This window comes from Oryx dammah, unplaced genomic scaffold, assembly GCF_014754425.2.
Source record: "Oryx dammah isolate SB20612 unplaced genomic scaffold, SCBI_Odam_1.1 HiC_scaffold_25, whole genome shotgun sequence".
Taxonomy (NCBI): Eukaryota; Metazoa; Chordata; class Mammalia; order Artiodactyla; family Bovidae; genus Oryx; species Oryx dammah.
In genome coordinates, this window is record NW_024070209.1 from 62,619,520 (window position 1) to 62,641,243 (window position 21,724).

Below are 21,724 nucleotides of genomic sequence, written 5' to 3' on the forward strand. Positions count from 1 at the left end.
CAGGCGTTCAGGACTCCGGCGGGAGGGCCTCGGTGTCCACCTGGGACTCCGTCTTCGGAGCTGCCGCATGCGACTGTTGACGCCGCCGGTTCGTTCGGGGAGTCTTAAGGGTTCCGGACGCGGTAGGTAGCGACCGGCTGGTGCACAGGAGCGGAGTTCGGGGGGCTGCGGCCCGGCCCCCTCGCCCTGCGGGGGCGGGCCGCGGGGCCTTGCGTCCCCTTCCTCTAAGGGCGCCGAGGCTTTAAGGGGCCGGGGGCGCCTCGTGCCTGAGCCTCCATTTTGCAGGCGGAACGGCTGGTGAGAGTAGCGGCCGGGAGTCGGCGCGGAGGCGGGAGGCCGTCGTAGGAAAAGCCTGAGCGCGGCGAAATCTGGCCGCGGGAGCGAGCGTGTCCGGGCATCATGTCCGAGCAGCTGCGCCGCGTTGCTGCCCGGGTTTCAGAGAACTCTCCTTCGCGGCCTCGCCTCGGGCGTGTCTTGTTTATTACCCTGCGCGCTCGCCCTGCCCAGGTGCTCCGGGAGTTAGGGGCTCGAGCTGCTCCTGCATCCGGGCTGCCTTAGAGACCCTCTCTCACCCGCTCAGGGTCATTCCGGCTATTAAGATGGAGACGAACGATGCCTTCTGGTCGCTTTGAATGCGGCAGCCCCCGCTGCCGAGGAGAAAATGCAATTCTTCTCACATGTTTTGCCTGGAAAGGCCACCCTTTCCAACTGTCATCACTAGAATGGTTCTCAGCCCAGGGGCACAAGTCCAAAACCTGTTTCAGGCCCTTTATAATAATTGGGTTGGGTTCGGTGTATTGTTTGTAATGAAAATGAGCGGAAACCAGCCAGTGCCACAGCAGATTTGGACCTCACTGGGAGTTTACTGGAGGGGGCTGGGGAGGGCGCACCCGAAGATAGATGACATTCATAAAAACCCTTACGTTCCTAGACCTAGGATGTGAAGGTTGTTGTTAAAATGCATGACACAGTGTTTTGGGTCAAGAAATCAACGGTACAAGGCTTGATTAAAAGACGGTGAGGTAACAAAATTATGTAAAGCAATTATCCTTCAATAAAAAAAAGAAAAAAAAAGGTAGAGGTCATCCCTTCTCATTTTTGTTCCTTCCACCACCTGGGTCAATCAGTTCTGGGTCTCCTGCTACAGAAAAGAGCAAATAACTCAGGTTTCACCTCTTCTGGAAAGCTTTTTAAAGGTCTTTCCCTACCCCTCACCTGATAATCACTCCTTACTCTGGTCTGCCTTCTGTAGCCTCTGTCTTTATACATCACACTTTATTGTGGTTTCCCCAGCCCCTAGGACAGTGCTTGGAACACAGAAGACACTCAGTGGTTGAAGGAAGCCAAAAGAAAGCAAAAAATCAGCAGTGTAGCCAAAAGTCGACAAAAAACTGTACTTCCGTTAACATGTTGGGCCAGTTATTCATACAGGTGAGGAAAGCAATTGAGCTGTGGCTCTCAGGTCAAATCCCTTAGCTCAACCTTGTTACTAACTTTGGATAAGTTAAGGTAACTTCTTCATGCCTCAGTTTCCTCAGTAAAATGGGAGTGACAATAGTACCTACTTCATGATTTCTGAGGATTAAATATTGACATAAAGTACTTGGCATAGTTCCCTGGCACAAGGAAAATGTTCCTTAGCTGTTAACACTTGTTAGGATAAAAATAAACATTTGAGCAGATTCACTAATACTGAACATCTGTATAGTATTTAACCCTCAGGTTCTGTCTGCCTTTTGGTCCTTATCTGTTCCTTGATTTTAAAAACATTCCTTAAGCCATTCCAGACTTTTCCCCCCACTGTAAAAGTATCCCATGGAAGATTACCTGGTTATGCATTTAAAGTACCGTCACCCACTGGAGATTGATGGAGTGCCAAATAACAATTTGGCCAAGTATTGCAGTAATATTTGATGCACTGTTCATGTGGTCTGTTACTGAAAATGGTCATGTAAAAGCAGAAGAGAGGGAAGCTGATGTGGCTGACAAAAAAGTTGGTTCAGATGGCAGTGGACTTGAGATGTGTCTCCTTTTAACTTAAATCTGTTTTCGTGAAAAAAACCGCCTCCTGTCTTTAAAGTTCACAAACATTGTGAACGCTGGAAGAAGTCTTCTAGTAGCTCTGAATCTATTTGCTAGACCTTGAGGTGGCAGATGCCCCCCCTAGGGGGAGGTTGCCTCACTTCCAGGTTTTCCTGTACCACTTTCTGGTCACAGGAAACAGGTTAAGTGGTCTGTTTCCTGCCAGCTGTAGGTCCCCTTGGCATGTCAGTGTTTCTTAAATTACTCGGAATCTCCGAAACAAAGACCCTGTCTCCTCTCACTTGTACCTATCCCAGGAGGGTTCTGGTCTCTGATTGTGCTTCTAGTGAAGCTGTATGAATCTGGAATCCTTTTAAGGAAATACTGTTCTTTCTGAAGATGCCCTCCGGTTGTGACATGCTGTCATTAACCATAAGAAACCTGCCACAAGGTCTGAGCTTTTCCTAGTGTCCTGTCGGAAGGACCTTAAGGACTGCTGCTGCTGCTGCTAAGTCGCTTCAGTCGTGTCTGACTCTGTGCGACCCCATAGACCACCAAGGCTCCCCCGTCCCGGGGATTCTCCAGGCAAGAACACTGGAGTGGGTTGCCGTTTCCTTCTCCAATGCATGAAAGTGAAAAGTGAAAGTGAAGTCCCTCAGTCGTGTCCAAGTCTTAGCAACCCCATGGACTGCAGCCTACCAGGCTTCTCTGTCCATGGGATTTTCCAGGCAAGAGTACTGGAGTGGGGTGCCATTGCCTTCTCCGGACCTTAAGGACAAGGACCATAAATTTCCTACTTTTGTTTGCCTTGCATAAGGTGGGTGCTTGATGAAAGGTTGGAAAGCCATTGTATTTCCCTTTCAGGATGCTGAAACAGGCTTACTAACTTGGTGGTTCTGAACCATTACTGTGCCTGCCGACCACCTGGAGAGCTTGCTAAGATGCAGATTCTGATCCCAGAGCTCTGGGGTGGTGCCTGAGAATCTGCATTCCCAGCAACCCTGAGGTGATGCAGGTGCTGCTTTTCCGTGGACAACACTTGGAGTAGAAAGATACTAACATAAGGATCAGGCTTCGTTTTCTTCTGGCATTTGATGAAATGTTGGATTTAGAGCTTTTTTAAAAAAAAATTCTGTTTTTAACACTTCCTCTATTTTGTTCCAAAAATTGTTTGAGTAACCTTTCCAAAATCATTTCAGTGTAACAAGATTTTTAATAAAAGTGAGACAGATCAGGTGAAAAATACCAAAGGTGAATGCCTCTGCATTTTACTTCCGTGAGACTACTGATTTGGTTCTGAGCTTCCAAGCAGCAAGAGCAAAGAGGAGAATTTTTTAAAAATCAGTTTTGCCAGTACCTATATAAAGTAAAGAGTAAACTGGCTACTCAGTGAAATCGCAGTGTCTGTTACAGAGACCTGAGAATTCTTCTCCAAAGAGAAATATTCTTAATGGCACCTCCCGAATATCAGTAAGTTTCTTATCAGTCTTCACATCATGTGGCCTGATGGACTTATAGAAAACTGTCAGTACGGTAAAAGCAGTGGCCTGTGGAGCTGCAGCGATGTGGTCCAGGGCCAGCTTCTTTAGACAGTAGGAATGATTTGTGTTACAGGGCAGATGTTTTTTTGACCTTGCTCTTTGGTGGGAACAGAGTAGTGTTAGTTACTCATTGATGTCCAGCTCTTTGCAAACCCCATGGACTATATCCACCAGGCTCCTCTGTCCATGGGATTCTCCTGGTAAGAATACTCTAGTGGGTTACCATTCCCTTCTCCAGAGGATCTTCCTGACCCTGGGAATGAACCCAGGTCTCTGGCGTTGCAGGCAGATTCTTTACCGTTTGAGCTACAGGGAAGACCTAGGTGGGAACAGAGGGTCCACTTAATGGACATGTTCAGTCCCCATCATCCTCACACTCTGAGCTTCGTTGGTTGGCAATAATCCACTGCCAAGGAGGCCAGAGAGCTTGGGGTGGGGGGAGGGGTGGCTGGAAGCTCAGTTAAGATCCCTGTAGATGCGGCAGTGCACCTCCTTAAAGGCCATCTAAAGAGCTCTCGTAACAAGTAAAAGATTGGCCTTGCTGTGAGGTTCTCTGTGGCCCCAGTCACAGAGAACACAGTTTTGGTTGATTTTTTTTTAACTTCTTGATTAAGCTGATTGCATAAAAGATATTATAAATTCTCATGTTAACAGTTCTTGTCATGAACAAAAGCAACAAAAATAGTGCAGTAGTAAGATGTGCTTCACGTACAATCACACAGTAATAGGAGCTCCGGCCCCGAAGGGGCTGTAGGGCTTGCGCAGCCAGGGAAGGAGCAGGTGGAAGGGGGTGGCTTTGAGCCACCCAGTGGCTTTGGGCCTCCCAGTCTCAAACCTCCCGCACAGCGTTCCTGGCAGCCACCCCACTCTGAGGCCGGCCTGGGCCTCTTGTGACTGCCCCTCTTGTTGGCCTCCCCACATACGTCGTCACCTGCTTTCATACTGCCTCCCATGCCTGGACTGGCTTCTGCCTTTGAGCCCCTTTCTGCCATCCATCTAGTTCCCCCAGAAGCCTTCCAGCAAAACTGACAGTTCTGGGTCCACTCCACTGCCCCCGCCTTTCTTCCTTGTGTGAAGATTCATGTTGCTAGAGAAAGGGCAGAAAGGAGAGCCTCTTTGTCTGCCTCCGCGGCCTGATTCTGCCACTGTGTGTGCATGGCATTCATTGACTGCTTACACCTATGGCCTCCTACGAAAACAGGTCAGAGCTTGAGGGCTTCAGCCCCTGAACTGGTAGGGCTGGCTCAGGTAGCACCTGGCCTCCATGGCTGGCACAGGTGCCCTCTGCGCACCCAGGTACAGAGATGGGTCCCAGGCAGAACCTGGCTTCCTGGGCAGAGTTGCTGTAAATCAGATGGTTTGTGAGCTTGTGATTTAGGAATTCCTGATCAGAGGAGGATTGCCCCCTAAGTTGAACATTTGTACATTTGAATGGTTTAGTTAAGAGAAGAACATAGCCAGCCCCCCTCAACATCCCCCCCCTTTCCACCCACATACAGACTTCCAAGTTCTCTGTTCTCCATCCTGGACAGGAGTGAGTGGGAGGAAGTCCTAGCAACTGTGACAGGCCTGCACAAGGAGTGTGTGGCCAGTACTAGGAAGGGTCAGATGTCCAGACTTAACCAGTTAGTGTGACCCCATACATGATATATGAGCATATCTTTACTGTAGGGCAACAGTAAGCCAAGCCTCCATCATGCCTAATTTCTTCTGGTAGGTCATACAGTCTCTGTGGGTCCTAGAAACTGACAGAATTCTAATACCAAACTCCAAGTGGTCCCTCTCCTGGAGTTTGCCCAAACTCATGTCTGTTGAGTTAGTTGATGCTATCTAACCATCTCATCCTTTGCCACCTGCTTCTCCTTTTGCCTTCAGTCTTTCCCAGCATCAGAGTCTTTTCCAAAGAGTCAGCTCCTCGCATCAGGTGGCCAAAGTATTGGAGCTTCAGCATCAGTCCTTCCAATGAATATTCAGGGTTGATTTCCTTTAGGATGACTGATTTGATCTCCCTGCAGTCCACAGGACTCTCAAGAGTCTTCTTCAACACCACAGTTGGAAAGCATCAATTCTTTGGTGCTCAGCCTTCTTTATGGTCTATCACATTCATACATGACTCTTGGAAACCATTAGCTTTGATTATACAGAGCTTTGTCGGCAGAGTGATGTCTCTGATGTTTAATATGCTGTCTAGGTTTGTCTTAGCTTTCCTTCCAAGGAGCAAGCATATTTTAATTTAATGACTGCAGTCACTGTCTGCAGTGATTTTGGAGCCCTGGGAAATATAGTCTGTCACTGCTTCGACTTTTTCCCCTTCTATTTGCCATGAAGTGATGGGACTGGATGCCATGATCTTAGTTTTTTGAATGTTGAGTTTTAAACCAGATTTTTCATTGTCTTCTTTGACTTTCATCAAGAGGCTCTTTATTCTACTTCAGTTTCTGCCATTATGGTGGTATCGTCTGCATATCTGAAGTTATTGATATTTCTCCCGGCAATCTTGATTCCAGTCTGTGATTTATCCAGCCTGGCATTTCACATGATGTACTCTGCATATAAGTTAAATAAACAGGGTGACAATCTACAGTCTTGTCATACTCCTTTCCCAATTTTGAACTGGTCTGTTGTTCCATGTGTGATTGTAACTGTTGTTTCTTGACCTGCATACAGGTATCTCAGGCGACAGGTAAGTGGTCTAGTATTCTCATCTCTTAAAGAATTTTCCACAGTTCGTTGTGATCCACACAGTCAAAGGCTTTTTTGTAGTCAGTGAAGTGGAAGTAGATGTTTTTCTGGAATTCCTTTGCTCTCTCCATGATCTACTGAATGTTAGCGATTTGCTCTCTCATCCTGCAGCTCAAGTGGCTTGTCTCTTGACTTGGCCAAGCACAGGGCTGAACTGGTGTGTGGAAATCTTCCTCAGATGGGAGGCTTGAATTCATTGTTTCATTGTCTGTGCTCAGAGCCCTCCAGTCACTCAGTCCAATTTCTTGTCACTTTCTTATTAGAAAGGCAGCTGACTGGGGCCTCTGCCCACCTAGGAGCTGCTGACCTCCAAAAACACTGTAAAGTGTGTGATCAGAGAGCAGGGACGACCCACAAAGAGTAGCAGATTGTTTAACGCTACTGACAGCATAGCACATTTTCATCTGAGCAGTCCATTTGGTGTTCTGGAAAGGAGGAAGCTTGTCTCACTGGGAGGATTCAAGCAGAATCCCCTTCTCCACCCTCACCCTCAGAGGGGTGAGAAGAAACGGGGCTGTGTAAAATCTAGAATCTGTGTGGAAACGAGAGCTGGACTGTCATGCACTGTTAAAATGCCCACCTGACACTTTCCCACAGAGTTGAGCCCTTTATCCGTTTGCTTGGCTGATGATTGATGTTTTCAGTAGTCATTCCTTCAAGGAGTTTTCCCTATCCCAGTTGATTTCTCCCTTTTCTGTTTTCTGTAATACTTATGTACAATTTGGATTGAACACTCATGGTAGACTTTTTTCGTTTCACATGAGTCTGTTTTAATTCTCATTAAAAAAAAAAAGCTTGTGTGGCACAGGGAAAATGCACCTTGATTTGTTAGGCAGATTAATAAGTGAGATTATGAACAGACTATGTATCCAGACTGAGAAAATAACCACCTATAATCTGTCTTTTCAGAAGTACCATTTCCATGAAAATCACTGAATTTCAGACCTCTCCTGGGTGCTAAAGGACTTCTGGCGACACTGTTCACTTAGTTCAGGTTTGTATTTATACTTGGAAGTTACCTAGCAATATCTCCAGAGGAGCTTTTAATTCTAGCCCACCATTCATCCCCAGGATGAAGAGATAACCTTTTTTTTGAATAGTGAAATCCAGACAAGACAGATCAAAACCACATTGTTAAAAGACAGAGATCGTTTCTTTGTGCCCCTCTGTTGCCCCATAATCATCTTATTCCAGTCCCCTGTCATTAAGACAACATGCTTTAGTGAAGGGGGACCAGGAGAGTAAATATGGATTAGCCACCCATCATGGCCTGACTCTGGCCATTGAAAGAATGTCTAGAAATGGAGCAAGAAATTGGGGCTTCTGATTAGGTTCAGCCTTCACCCTAATTTTTCAGCTGGTGGGCTCAGCTTGTTCCTATAATTGTGGAAACAGTTTGCCGGTCGTCGTCTTCATGTGCCGTTTCTTAAGTAGCCACTAGGTGAGGACGTGGCTCCATGAAGGTCTTTCCCTGTGGGACTTGGTCCCTTACCAGTCTCTCTCACCCTCTTCTGCTTTGTGTGTCTGTTTTGTACCTTGTTCCCCAGTTGGTTCGTAAAGAGCTTGGGTTCTGGAGTCACTCAGGCCTGGATTTGACTCTGCAAGGTTTCCCCACTCTGTGAAATTAGGATAAGAAGACCCACCTCTTGTGGGAAACTAGCATGCTCTCAGGCCACAGGTGGGAGTGTACCAGATGCCTGAAGCACCCGTGTGAGTCCCCTTCACCTCAGCAGTTTTCTCTGACCCTTGACACTGTGGGTGTGCTAGTACGTGTGCAGTGGTGTGTGTGCGCGCGCGTGCTTGGTCATCTCAGCATTAGTGGCAAAAGGTTGGAAATCACAGAAATATCCACCAGTAGGTGGAATAAGCTGGCGTGCATCCTTACAGTGGAGTACAGTGCAGGGTGGGGCCAGAAAACAGGAGGCGCTGGCCATGCACTGCTAAGGAAAGACCTCCCAGGTATTCCATTTAAAAAAAGACGCAAGATCCCGAACAGCGCGTCCTGTACGGTTAACTACTTCCGTGTTAAAAGGGGCAGTGGGGGAAGGTGAAACAAATTTTTGTGTTTGTCTACATATACATCAAGAGATGAGAAACACACACAGCGTTAATTAGACCTGCTGTTTTTTGTGGGAGTATCTAGTGGTAAATATTTTTGCTTGACTTACATGAAGAATCGGCGGCTTCGTCTTCCTCTGTTGGACTCCTTTGCTCCTTGTGAGGTGCCCTGCTTCACTAGTTCTGTCTCCGTGCGGCGACCCCGCCCCGCCCCGCCCCGCCCCGCCCCGCCCCGCCCCATCCCTGTGCGCAGCGCTGTGCGCGTGCCCTGTGTCCTCTGAGGGGAGGGGAGGGAGACTTGCCTGTGCGCGTATTCTGTATCTGAACCATGTAGCCGGTTCAAGGCGGTCGTTCTTCTGATGAGTCCCTGTGCACGCGATGGCCATGAGAAGGTGGTAAGCGTGCACATGACCTGTGTTCTGCTCTTGGCTCGCTGCTGACTGGAGCCTCGCCAGTCGGCCAGGCCGGGTAGGACACTTGTTTTTCGGGCGCGCTGTCCCCACCAGTGGTGTTTCCGGTGTGAGGGCCGAGCAGGATGAGCCCCCTCCGTGGCCGCCTCCACCTGCTCAGGCTTCCCTGCTGCCCCAGCACCTCCTGTTGCCATCAGTGCCTTCTTGTCTCTGAGGAAACGAGGCTGTTTCTGGCCAGGTTTTAGCTTTGAGGTTGGCAGTGCATTCCAGGCAGCTGCCCAGAGCCTGGGCGCTTGCGCTCCCTTGCCTCCCTGTTCAGTCCTCCTGGAGTGCTCCTGCCCGCCTTCATCCCAGCCTCCTCCGGCCCTGGCTCCCAGCAGAGCCCTCGCCTGCGCCCTCAGGCTCAGGGGCCCCCTCTGCGGTCCCTGAAGCTCCTGTTGCAGTGGCTCTGTTCTCAGACCCAGCTCCCAGGCCGTTCCTTCCCTCGCCCCCAGGGCTCCCCCTGGTTGCCTGCTGCTGGGCTGTGGTGACGGCAGCTGCTGCAGGGCCGGCGCAGGGAGGGCCCCAGCCAGGCCCCTGGCCCCGTGCGGCTGGGCCAAAGGGACAGGTGGCTGTGTGTTCAGTCACCCAGTCGTGTCCGACTCTTTGCAACCCCAAGGACTGCAGCACACCAGGCCTCCCTGCCCCTCCGCATCTCTCGGATTTGGCCCAAGTTCATATCCATTGAATCAGTGAAGCCATCCAGCCATCTCATCCTCTGTCACCCTGTTCTTCGGCCTTCAGTCTTTCTCAGCATCATGGTGTTTTCCAGTGAGTCGGCTGTTCGCATCAGCTGGCCAAAGTATTGGAGCTTCAGCATCAGTCCTTCCAATGAATATTCACGGTTGATTTCCTTTAGGATTAACTAGTTTGATCTCCTTGCTCTCCAAGGGACTCTCAAGAGTCTTCTCCAGCACCATAGTTCGAAAGCATCAATTCTTAATTGCTCTGCCTTCTTTATGGTCCAGCTCTCACATTCCATACATGACTGCTGGAAAGACTGTAGCCTTGACTATGTAGACCTTCATCAGCAAAGTGATGTCTTTGCCTTTTTACACACCGTCTAGGTTTGTCATAGCTTTCTTGCCAAAAAGCAATTGTCTTCTAATTTCATGGCTACAGTCACCATCAGCACTGATTTTAGAGCCCAAGAAGAGAAAATCTGTCCCTGCTTCCACATTTTCCCCTTCTGTTTGCCATGAAGTGATGGGACCGAATGTCATGCTCTTAGGTTTTTTTTTTAATATTATGGCTCAGACAGCAAGGGTGACTTTAGGCAGGACCAAACCTTGACTCAGGCTTCCCAGTGCTAGTGGTAAAGAACCCACCTGCCAGTGCAGGTAGACATAATAGACGTGGGTTCGATTCCTGGGTGGGGAAGATCCCCTGGAGGAGGGGATGGCAACCCACCTCAGTATTCTTGCTTGGAGAATCCCATGGACTAGAGGAGCCTGGTGGACTGTGGTGTAGGGGGTTGAAAAGAGTCAGACATGACTGAAGCGACTTAGCACACAGCACAAAGCTTGACTCTGGTTTGGACTTGGGTTGACCCTCCTGGGCATCTGTTGGGTCTCGGTGCATCTCGGGGTGCAGGTGTTTACAGTTGGCCTTGCCCTTGCTGGGGGCAGGTATGATAGGATGGGCTCCGGCCATATAACAGCAAAGGACAGGATAACAGCTCCTGCACCCCCTTTGGAAGGGTCTGGAGCTGAGGAAAAGCCAGACCTCTGTTTTTCTTTGAAGAAGTAGCCATCATTTGTTCTTTTGGCCAAAAGAAATTTGTCTTAACCATTAAGAAATAAAAGGTTTCCTGGTCATGGAAGCAGGAAGTTTATCTTTCTCTCTCCCTTTCCCATCTTGTAGGGAGCTGAAGCTTCAGCAGAACCCTGACCCAGGGACATCTCAATGGCCCTGGGAGCAGAAAAGGCAGAGGGGGAGGCATCCTCAGACACGAAGGCCCCTTCCTGTGGGAGCTGGAGCCACGGGGAGCAGGAGCTGAGCCCCGCAGGGCCTGTGCTCGGGGAGCAGCCGCCACGCCTGGAAGCTGAGGGAGGACCCGCCTCTCCTGTTGGGGGCACCGAGGGGCTCCCCGGCCCTGCCTGCTATGGTGGGGTTGGCCCTGGCCCCTCCAGAGCCTGCCAGCCACCAGCGAGCGGGGCCAGCAGGAAGCCAGCAGCTGGTGGGTCTAAGCCCACTTTCGGTTGCGTGCCTTCTCCTGCTGGCCTGGAGACTGGTGATCTGCCCTCTGCGGGAAACCAGGTAGGCACCAGGGTAGTGGGGCTGTCCTTTGAGAGTGCACTCCAGCACTGTCTCACCATCTTACAGCTTCCCCGGCGCCCATGTGAGGTGGGGAGGTAGGAGAGCTCGGGTAGCTTGGGTGTGCTGATTTCTGTTCTGCAGGTTCACATAGACAGGTGGGCCCAGCAGATAGCTCTGTCCACAGCACCTCCTCTTCCTCAGGAGTGTGACTGGTGACCTGTTGAGGATTAGGGATGCTGTGACCAAGACATCCTGCCCAGAGGGCAGGCAGGGGAGCCGCGGTGGGGGAGCCATGTCCTGTGTTTGACTTGGTGACGTGGAGGCTTTCCAGGGCCCTTGGGGAGATGGGAAGAAGGGTCCAGGGACATGGGCTCCTGGGGGCTGTACCCCACTGGGCCCTTGGGGGCCTGGCAGCACTGTCTCTGGGCAAAGAGGATTTCAGGGGCCTCCTGAATACAGGCAGCCTCGCTTAGTGGGTGTCATGTGGAGCAGGAGTCCTGCCTGTTTCTGACCTCGGGCAAACCACTGGATCTTGCAGGCCCTCAGGACAGTTGGGGAGGTTGCCTGATCGACCTGTCCCTCCCAGCTCCGACAGCCTGTGGTGGTCTGCCTACCAAGACCTTTCACGGTGGCGGCTCTGATCTGTGCCGTGTCATCGTGGCACTGGCTGCCACGTGCTGATGCCGGGAGCCCTGTGACATGAGGAGGTTCTGAGCGTGACTGCCTGGGAGAAGACAGAGGCTAGGCCCACCTGCTGGGGGCCAGGGCACTGTGAGGCTCAGGGCACCTGAGTCAAACTCGGTGAGGTGGGCGGCAGGGAGCAAACAGAGATGGGCTATTTGTGTCAGTCTGTTGCTTGCTGCAGCGCTGCTGTTTGTTGAGCTCTCATTGTTCACCCTGGAGCTCATTTAATCCGCATAGCCTGAAGAGGCAGTCACCAAGCCTGCTTTGCAGGTGAGGGAAGTGAGGCTCAGAAGTGAGAGAAGTGAGTCTGGGAGCTGGCAGCTAGGGGGTGGCCTCGGGGCTGTCTGGTTCCAAAGCCCACACCCTAACCTCTAGTGCTAGCCTGCCTCCCTGAGGGTGGTCTCTTCATGGAGCTGATTAAAAGTCTGAGTGAGGAGGCTGGGGTGAATGACTCATTTTGCCACTGTTGAGTCACCGCTGGCTGTGAGCCGAGCCGGGTGGGGCCTGGTGGGCCGCCTGACTGCCAGGTTCGGATGTGTGTCCTGTCAGCAGCAGAATTACTGAGTCCTGCTTGCCCAGGGTGCGCTTCTCAGAGGTTAGGCAGTGTGTTCCAGCCCAGCACGACAGAGCTATTTGAGTTCTGCTCGCTCACGAAGGAGGCATCTGTGCAGGAAGAACTGGGGAAGAACAGCGGTGGGGGTTGGGGATCAGCTCCGGAAGGACTGTCTGCTCCCCTCGTCTCCATCTCCAGCCGCACCCTCGCTGTGTCTGACTCTCGCACAGGTAGCAGGCTCTTTTCAAGAACTTTCCTCCGGGTCATCTGGGTCCCCAAAACCACCCCAGAGTTGTCCCCGCCTGTTTGACCTTTTCCTTCCCTCCTGTCACTGTAGATGGAGGAGACCAGGCTTCCTGCCCCGGAGGCGCTGCCTCGGGCTTGCGCCATTCCCAGAGCTGCTGCTGTTTACTCGGGACATGATGCTGACACCGAAGATGACCCGTCCCCTGTGGAGTCGCCGCAGGTGCCAGACCTCTGCCCACAGTCTCCCATCTCGGGCTTCCCGTGCCCGTCGAGGTGGAGGTCGGCCGTGAGCCCAGGGACGCCTGCGCCACCGTCTTCCAGTTGCAGCGTGTCCGCCTCCTCCCCAGGCAGCAGTCTCCAGTGTCACCAGGAAAAGGCGGAGCCTCAGAGTGGCTGCCTCGCCAAAGTCTCCTCCTCCCTGGAGCTGGCTGTCCCGCCGTCAGCGCCCTCAGTGGTAGGCCCTGGGCCTCAGCTCCAGTGGTTGCCCCAGCCTGTGTCCTCAGCGGGGGATGCCCCCGGGCTGGGCAGGAGACGCCTCTCCTTCCAGGCCGAGTACTGGGCCTGTGTGCTGCCCGATTCCCTGCCTCCCTCCCCAGACCGCCGCTCCCCACTTTGGAACCCGAACAAAGAGTACGAAGACCTGCTGGACTACACCTATCCCCTCAGGCCCGGGCCCCGGCTCCCGAAGCAGCTCGATAGCCACGTGCTGGCTGAGCCCGTCCTGCAGGACTCGGGCATAGACCTGGATAGCTTCTCTGTCTCCCCAGCAAGCACTCTCAAGTCACCCACTAACGTCTCCCACAGTTGCCCACCAGCCGAGGCCACTGCCCTCCCGTTCTCTGGGCCCAGAGAGCCAAGCCTTGAGCGGGGGCCCTCTGGAGCACCCCAGAAGCAGGGTGGTGTGGGGTTAGCATCTTGCAGCCCCTCTGCCTCTACCCCCAGAGCCCCAGGCGGTAGGGCCACTCCTTGGGTGAGCAGAGAGCCAGCCCGGAGGAACCTGAGGGGCTGGCCACCTGTGGGCAGGCACCTTGAGCTGGGTTCTCCACACCTGAGGACAAGGGACAGAGGGTGGTCCTCACCCAGGCTGGAGAGGGAGAAGGGGCCCAGCCAGGGCCTCGGGCGCCTCACCTGCACGGAGTCTGGATGGAAACCCCAAGAGGAGGTGGAAAGTGACGACGAGTATCTGGCCCTGCCCACTCGGCTGACACAGGTTTCTAGCTTGGTTTCGTATCTGGGCTCCATTCCCACCTTGGTGCCCCTGTCCACGGATGCTGCCGAAGGGCAGAGCTCCCTGGACGTGTCGGACAGTGATGGGCCAGCTTCCCTCCCGTCAGACTCCAGCCAAAGCCAGCTTCCCTCCGGGGCTACCCTCAGAGGGTCCTGGAGCACTGAGGACCAGAAGCACTGTTTGCTGCGCTCTGTCATCCATGCAAGGCGCTCTGCCGGGGAGGGCAGCCTGGTGAGCGGCCAGGCCCTGGGGGTCTCCTCTGGACCAGTGAGAACCTGCGCCTCCTGGTCAGCAGTGTTGGATCCAGATGCTGAAGGGCAGCCTCCCAGGAAGGGCGGAGAGCAGAGAAAAGAGTCCCTCGTGCAGTGCGTGCAGGTAAACTCGGCGTCTCAGCACTGTTGTCTTCTTCCCCCTGTCCACTGACCTCGTAGTGAAGCTTGGTAACACTGAGCACTTAGGTGCCAGGTACCACACTGCACCTTCTGTCCCGTCCTGATGACTACTGGCATGCTCTTGTCACTGCTGGAGGAAAAGGCAATGAGATGTTAGGTAACCTGCGCCTTCACGGTCAGTGAGAGTAGAGCCTGTGCTGCTAACCACTCCCCAGGCTGCTTGACCTTGAGGATCAAGAGGCCCTCCGCACAAGAGGGCTCTGTGCTCAGATGCCTTCAGGAAGTAGGGGCTCAATAAAAGTGTTTCCTTGGCCAAAAGACTTCCCAGAGCTTTAATTTGATAAAGTGCTGTACCTGCAGATTTAAGAGTGTGCAGTACACTATTGCCTAGACTTGTTAGACTCTTGTGGACCGTGTGAGAATATCAGCAGGTGGAGCTAATACTGCATGGACTAGGGCTGTGTCAACTCTCCTGGCGCCATCTCTTTAGTTTGCTTGTTGGTAGGATGTGGAGCTTTGCCTCTTTGGTCTTTGTGTGGGTTAAATGAAATATTTCAAGTCACGGACCTTGCAGTCCCTCACATAAGGATGTTCAGGTGCCCAGCTGTCCACTCACTGGGAGAACCCAGGGCCTGCCTCCCGCCTGAGCGCCCAGAAATGTGTCCACAGGGCAGCAGGGCAGCCAGCCGAGGGCTGTGTCCCCAGGAGCGACATCACAGACGTTTTCTAGCGCTCAAGGAGGGCTTTAACCTGCCCCGTGGTGTCCTGTGGACTTTATTTGTACCGTGGAGCAGGTGGTACGGGTGTTAGCATGTGGAAGAGCAAAACTGTGGCGTACAGGCCTAGGCTCACAGCCCCTGGTCAGTGGCTGGCAGGAGTCTGGGGCCCGGCTCCCTGGGCGCGTAGGAGCAGCACAGGGACAAGCAGCTTCAGTTCAGTTGTTTTCAGGTGTAGGATCAGGTCAGTCTTGGCCACGGTCCCATATCCTATGTCCACATCTTCCCCAGGAGCAGTTCTATAGCCAGTACAGTGCTGACTGAGGAACTGATCTCTGTGTCAGGCAGGTCCCTTCTGGGCTGCTCTTTCCCCACCACCCTTTCCCTTCGCGTGCCCTCCTCTGTCCCTGCACACAGGGCTGGCCCTTCACAGACTGAGGGGACACAGAGCCAAGGTGGGCCCTCCATGTTGCCCTGGCAGAAGTCTGGAGTCATGGGGTGGGGACAGACCGGGAACAGAGAGGAGACAACGCCTTGGCGGGGAATGCTCTGGAAAGGTGCAACCTGTAGCCTGGGATCCCCCAGATATTTTTCGCCTGTGAAAATGTAGCCTGCAGTTCCATGGGTGACACACGCTTTATTTGTCTACACAGACATTTTGTCGTCAGCTGGAAGAGCTGATCCACTGGCTGTGTAACGTTGCAGACACTGCTGACCACCTCACTGCACCCAGATCCAGCCTTACAGGCCTCAAGTCTTCTCTGCAGCTTTACCGGGTAAGAAGTGGTCCTGGTTTCTGACTGTTCACTCACTAGAGTGGTAGTAAATTACTTGGTTAGAAGGTAAAAGTTGAAATGACTGATGCACAGTATGTCATGATCCACTGACTTTTACCTGAAATCTAATCAGAGAGCTTACTGGAAATCTAATTTTTTTCAAATCCTTAATGCTGAAAAACTAACATGTATGAGTTACTTCCCAGACCAAGTAGAGCTTGAAGAAAGTGCATTTTATCTATCTTCAATCCAGAATACTTCAGGATTGTTTGCAGTGTGATTTTCCAAATGTCTCAGGCTTCCCTGATAGCTCAGTTGGTAAAGAATCTGCCTGCAGTGTAGGAGACTCCGGTTCAATTCCTGGGTCGGGGAGATTCCTTGGAGAAGGGCTAGGCTACCCACTGCAGTATTCTTGGGCTTCCCTTATGGCTCAGCTGGTAAAGAATCCGCCTGCAATGTGGAAGACCTGGGTTTGATCCCTGGGTTGGGAAGATCCCCTGGAGAAGGGAAAGGCTACCCACTCCAGTATTCTGACCTGGAGAATTTCATGAACTACAGTCCATGGGGTCACAAAGAGTTGGACACAACTGACTTTCACTTTCCAAATTCTCAGGGATTGATAGGCAGACATCTGCATTGTTAGGAAATCACAAGACTATTGAAATTAAGTAAAATTAAAAGGTTAAGTTTTTCAGTTCTGGCCACATTCTGAGTGTGTGGTCATCACATTTGTCTGGTGGCTCCCATATTGAATAGAGCCTTTAGAACATTTCCATCATCACAGACTGTTGGACAGCCCTGACTGGTATTTTTAGGATTTGAGCTGAATTGCACTGACTCCAGAATATACACAAGGCATTTTGATGGTATTTAAACCAAAATATGACCCAGTTTGCTTCTCAAGGTATTGGGGGGTGGTGGTGTAGGGGTTACCTCTTTTTAGATTTTGTTATTTTAACCATCTGTTTGTGGGTCTTGGTTAACTTTGTAATGGGTGTATTTTGTGACATTTTGTGCTGTTCTGGCATAATTATCAGTAGGCCCTCTTCATTCTGGCCCTCTTCATTCTCAGAAGTGTTCTGAATTGGATGATAAATTATCAGTTGATACTGATACTCACATCAACTGAGCCACCTGCTGGCTTACAGCGCATCTGTCTGGTTGACCAAGTCTTCCTGTCGCCTCTTCTGGAGGAGCAGGGGTAGTGTTTGTGGTCTGAACTTGTGCTTTAGTCCAGTTTTCTGGGACAGTTCTTTGAATAGGAGTGTGATTTACTTATGACCAAGCCAGGGCCACACCACCCAACTCAGAGCTCCTTCCACACCCAGGCAAGGGGGGAGCCTTTGTTTTCCAACTTGGAGCCAACTAAAATTGAGGGGCAAAGCCTTGCCTGGGTGGGCCAGCTGCTCTACCCTCATGGGAATGCTGCTTCCTGCTGAGTGGAGGGTGGTTGCCAGAGTTCCTTTCCCAGAGCACGCTTGAGAGAGGAGAGAAAGGCTGAGTGTGAGGGCCCGCCCCCAAGAGGCCCAGGGCAGCACCACCGTGGAGAGAGGGCACTGCTTGGAGTTTGGACCTACTGGGGTGGCCGTTCCAGAGGGCCCCCGCCCCACTCCCCTCAGAGCAGGTGTCTCATAGCAGCTCTGTTCCCGTCACTTTATCCCTCCTCTTGTCCTCTGCGTGTCTCCGCTGCCAGGCCGGTCACATGCACCTGCCTTGCTTTGTGGGTAGAGCTGAGAGCTGAGCTGGGAGTCACTGCCGGTTAGCGAAGCCTAGCCCGCTTGTGTCATCCACACAGCTGTGTCACCAAGTGGGGCCTCACTCTCAGCGCTGCTGCACACAGAATGGTGCTTGGCTCACGCCCACATGTGAGCTACCTGGAGCCTACTTAGATACCAGACATAAGCACGTGTACGTTGGTTCACACGTTTCACTTGTGACCCTGTCTTGTGTATTTTGTCTTAACACAGTGGGTTTGTGGCAGCATATAAACTGCAGAGTACTAAAGAAGAGAATAATAAATACAGGTAATTAGGGCAAACGAAAACAAGACAGGAATATAGTAAATCCAGAAGTAACACTGCAGCTTCAGAATGTGAACTGCACCCTGTGCTGAAGCTGGTCATGGATGTGACTTTACATCTTAGCAGCTGAAGGAAAAACCAGAAATGGCTACAAGGCTTGGTACTGTAAGGGGAAAAGAAATCAACTGCTCAAGAGCCTCGCAGCTTCCCTGACGCCGTCCCACGGCCTCCAGTCCACAGAGAGCAGGACAGGGAGGACGTGGGGCAGGCCGCAGCTGCCTGTGGCCACACTGAAGGTGCATCTCTGGCTCTGCGGGTCCACTAGAATGGAAGACCATCTCAACAGGCCTGTGAGCTTAAAGGGGACCCTGTGAGGTGTAGCCCACACAGGAATCCCTGCCTCCAGGCTGTTCAGGAGCCAGGTTATGCCAGGGAAAAGAAAACTCTGCTTTTGTCAAATTGTAAACAGAAAAAAAGGATTGACTCTGGGTTTGCTTTGGGCTCAAAGAAGATGAGGTTAAACTGCTGCACAGTTTACTTGGGGAATCCTGAAGACTGGGTGGGTTAAAGGGGAGTCCAACTACCAAACAAAAGATCCTTGTTAATGACTTTCGTGAAATGGTAGTAATGAAGCTTTTTCCTGTTTTTTTCTGTTATGCTCTAAGCAATTTAAGAAAGATATAGATGAACACCAGTCCCTGACGGAGAGTGTCTTACAGAAAGGGGAGATCCTGCTTCAGAGCCTGCTGGATAATACCCCAGGTGAGATGCTTGGGTTTTGAATTAAGCCGGTGCTTAATACCTCTCAGTGCAAGTCCGGGACCCACTATGTCACCAGGCGGAGCCTGTAGTACAAGAATCCCTCGTGTCCACACCCATTGCCTTTGATTCCCACAGTCGACTGCCAGCTTCTCGCATCTTAACGGCCCCACAAACACGTGATGAGGCAGTCACAGCCCTGCGGGTGTGAGAAGTCAGGCACTGAGCCTGCAAGAAAGATGCACTTGTTTTTCTTTAATATGTATTTGGCTGTGCTCGGTCTTAGCAGCATGCAGGAGCTTTAGCTGCAGCGTGTGAACCTTGCTGCTGCATGTGGGATCTAGTCCCCTGACAGGGATCAAGCCAAGGCCCCCGTATTGAGAACACGGAGTCCCCGCCACTGGACCACCAGGGAAGTCCCAGGAACAGTGCTCTTTAAGCTTCTGCCTTTCCTTGGTGGAGTCCTTGGTGGGAATACTGGCTTTAGACCAGCCCCCCTTAGCTTAGGGGAGCCAAGGACACAGTGGGGAGCCTGCAGGGCTCCCTTCCTTTTGCCCTGCAGGCTGAACCCCTCTCTGGTTATCTGCTTTGGGGGAGGATTTGTTCCAGGACCTGAGAGCAGTCAATCTGTTCTATGGGAAGAGACTGAAGGAAGAAGTGAACTGATGAGGAGGGGACAGGTGGACGGTGGTACACAAACTAAGCTTGAGCCCCTTTTGCAGGATGGATTCCCAGATTAGAAAGGTGTGAAAATCAGACTCTGAGAGTGCATCTCAGGGTGCAGGTGTTTACAGTTGGCCTTGCCCTTGCTGGGGGCAGGTATGATAGGATGAATATGACAGGAGAATGCTAAGGTGAAGCAAGGAATTGATGGACCCCTCAAAGCAGTCCCTATGTTTCTGTAAGACTGAGCAAGCAAGTGCTGAAAAAGCCCATCTGTGTTTTGCCTCAGTTTTGGAGTGAAGTGGGATTTCCACTGGAAGCAACAGTGTAAGCAAAAGTGGGCAGGATCCACTGGCTTGAAAAGGGAAGAGGTGGCGCTTTTCTGACCAGCAGTGGTGGGTGGTGTGTGGTAGGGAGGTGGTGCAGTGTCCCAGCCTGAGCACCGCTGACACGCTGGGCCATGTGATGCTTTGCCGTGAGGACAGCTGTCCTGTTGCTGCACCATGTTTATCAGCATCCCCGGCCTCTGCCCATTAAACGCCAGTAGTAAACCACCTCAGTTTTGACAACCCCAGACATCTCCAGACACTGCCAGATATCCCCTGGGAAAGAAGAAACCACCAGGACTGAAAACTGAGCGTGGCAGAGGGGTTTTGCTCGGGGGAGCCACTGAAGGGTTTCAGCAGGCATGACTTAACCCGTTGTCAGTCACGTGAGCCCACAGCAGTCCCTTGCCCTTGGGACACCTTTGCTTTGGCTCATCCACTGTGCTCTTGCATTAAGAGTTTTTAAATTTTTACTGGGGCAGAAATTTGGTATGCCAAGCTCCTTTGCCACTTGTTATACCAGCACTGTCTTGAGCACTACCATGCCAAAGCCGCTGACGTTTTTTTCATTTAATCACAGCCCCGTGAGGTGGATAGTTAATACTCACTTCACAGAGCTGTGGATCTGCATGGGGCCGCCTGGCCCCAGTCCCTGTGCACTAATACCCGACTCAGGCGCCTGCACCTCCACACACACACCAGCATGAAGACCTCGGTACCAGGAAATGCCCTGGAGGCCACATGTAACAGTGGGCTTCTTAAAAGCTACAGGTTGTTCTTGGACCTTCATTTAAAAATCGACTCAGTAATACTTCTCAGTACTTAATCAGTAATGATGTCTCACTTTGCTCTTCTCTCCAAAGGAGTCTAGAGGTATTTTACTGCCTAAATAAGAGACTTTTTTTTAGGGAATTCTCTGGTGGTCCAGAGGGGAAGAGGTGGCGCGCTCAGTGCTGTAGGCCCAGGTTCAGTCTCTGATTGGGGAACTAACATCCCACAAGCTGTGCATGGCCAAAAAAAAAAAAAAAAAGATGCTTTGGGATATTTTGTGGTTTTCAGATCTGTATCCAGACTCATTCAGATGGACACCATGCCCCTCCCAGTTCTCTGCTTGGACTAATCAGGAACTTGGCTGTTCTGTGAAAATCACAGGTTCCCCTAGACATCCACAGGGTCTTCAGCTAGGCGCACAACTCTTCCCTCCAGATCACGCTGTCAGAGTCAGTGGAGCCCAAGCATGGACACCCCAGTCCCCACAAACTTCTCAGAGCCCGCTTTCATCCTCAGCCACAGGCAAAACCTGAGGGACAGGTCAAGTTAATTCCTTCCAAATGTGTTCATCTCAGCCTCCAGCTAACGGGTTTTCCTTTGGTCATCTGGCAAGTTTTCACTACATTTTGACCCGGTCACCTTGGTGCATGAAGTAACAGTCCTGCCTTATGCCCTAACTCCTCATTATCCTAGATCAGACGACTAGAACCTATTGACATCGAGCTGAACCAGGCCCCTGTATGCATGTATTCAATGAAAACATCGAAGTCTCAACTGGGAAAGAGAATTTCATCACTGTTCCAGCTCTCCTTTTGTTTGGCCCCAACCAAATGTTCTAACATTTTACAATAAAAGTTCAAAAAACAAAAGCCCCCTGAATTCCACTGACCCCACACAGGACTGTTCACATGACTGGTGAACTTGGAGGAGACCACCTGACCCACTCACCCTTACAGGTGAGCTGTGCCCTGGCTGTGCTCCTCAGCCTGCCCTGCTGGCTGTTCTAAGTTGTCAGGTCGGCACTTTGCCCTGATGCTGCTGTGCCGCTGTGGCTTCCCTAGGGGCTAACCTCCACAGCCTGTTCCTCCTTCCACCCATCCATCAGCATCCTCTGCAGAGAACACAGCTTCCCCTTTCCCTTCCTCTGCTCACAGATGTTGCAGCTGTGGCAGGAAATTAGGGAGAGGGTGAACACAGCTGATAAAAGGCACAGGAAGCAAAAGCAGCCTTTGTGTTTAACAAAGGAAGTTGAAGTTTTTAAAAGAAAAACAAGCCGGCTGTGTGTGATGCACTCTGAACCTGGCCCCTCCCTTCCTCAAATACTTGGGCTATAGAGGTTGGAATCTTGGCCTCATGAACCATCTTGTCTTAGCCTGTTTTGAGGTAATTTTCTCTTGAAGTCTATTTAGGACCCACCAAAAAGGGTTCACAAGCAATCCCATGTTACATTACCACATCACCCATATATGTGCTAAATGACAGTCCCACAGCCAACAGAAGCTGACAGGATCTGGCAGC

The 21,724-nt window shown here is 51.6% G+C and overlaps 1 protein-coding gene across 3 annotated transcripts in view; it reads left to right on the plus strand.

Moving 5' to 3' along the window:
- The window catches only part of CEP68 (centrosomal protein 68), a 26,418-nt gene continuing 4,694 nt past the window's right edge, over positions 1-21,724 (plus strand). Inside the window, exons 1-7 of one of the 3 annotated variants that reach the window (XM_040224047.1) lie at positions 1-122; positions 7,215-7,299; positions 10,677-11,071; positions 12,646-14,157; positions 15,544-15,666; positions 18,353-18,449; positions 20,900-21,075. In XM_040224047.1, the coding sequence (XP_040079981.1) occupies positions 10,718-11,071; positions 12,646-14,157; positions 15,544-15,666; positions 18,353-18,449; positions 20,900-20,922 (2,109 nt within the window). In that variant the 5' untranslated portion in view covers positions 1-122; positions 7,215-7,299; positions 10,677-10,717 and the 3' untranslated portion in view covers positions 20,923-21,075. Of the gene's footprint in view, positions 123-6,773; positions 7,300-10,676; positions 11,072-12,645; positions 14,158-15,543; positions 15,667-18,352; positions 18,450-20,899; positions 21,076-21,724 lie in introns of those variants that run through there. The other 2 variants (XM_040224046.1, XM_040224045.1) reach the window with 2 other exon arrangements.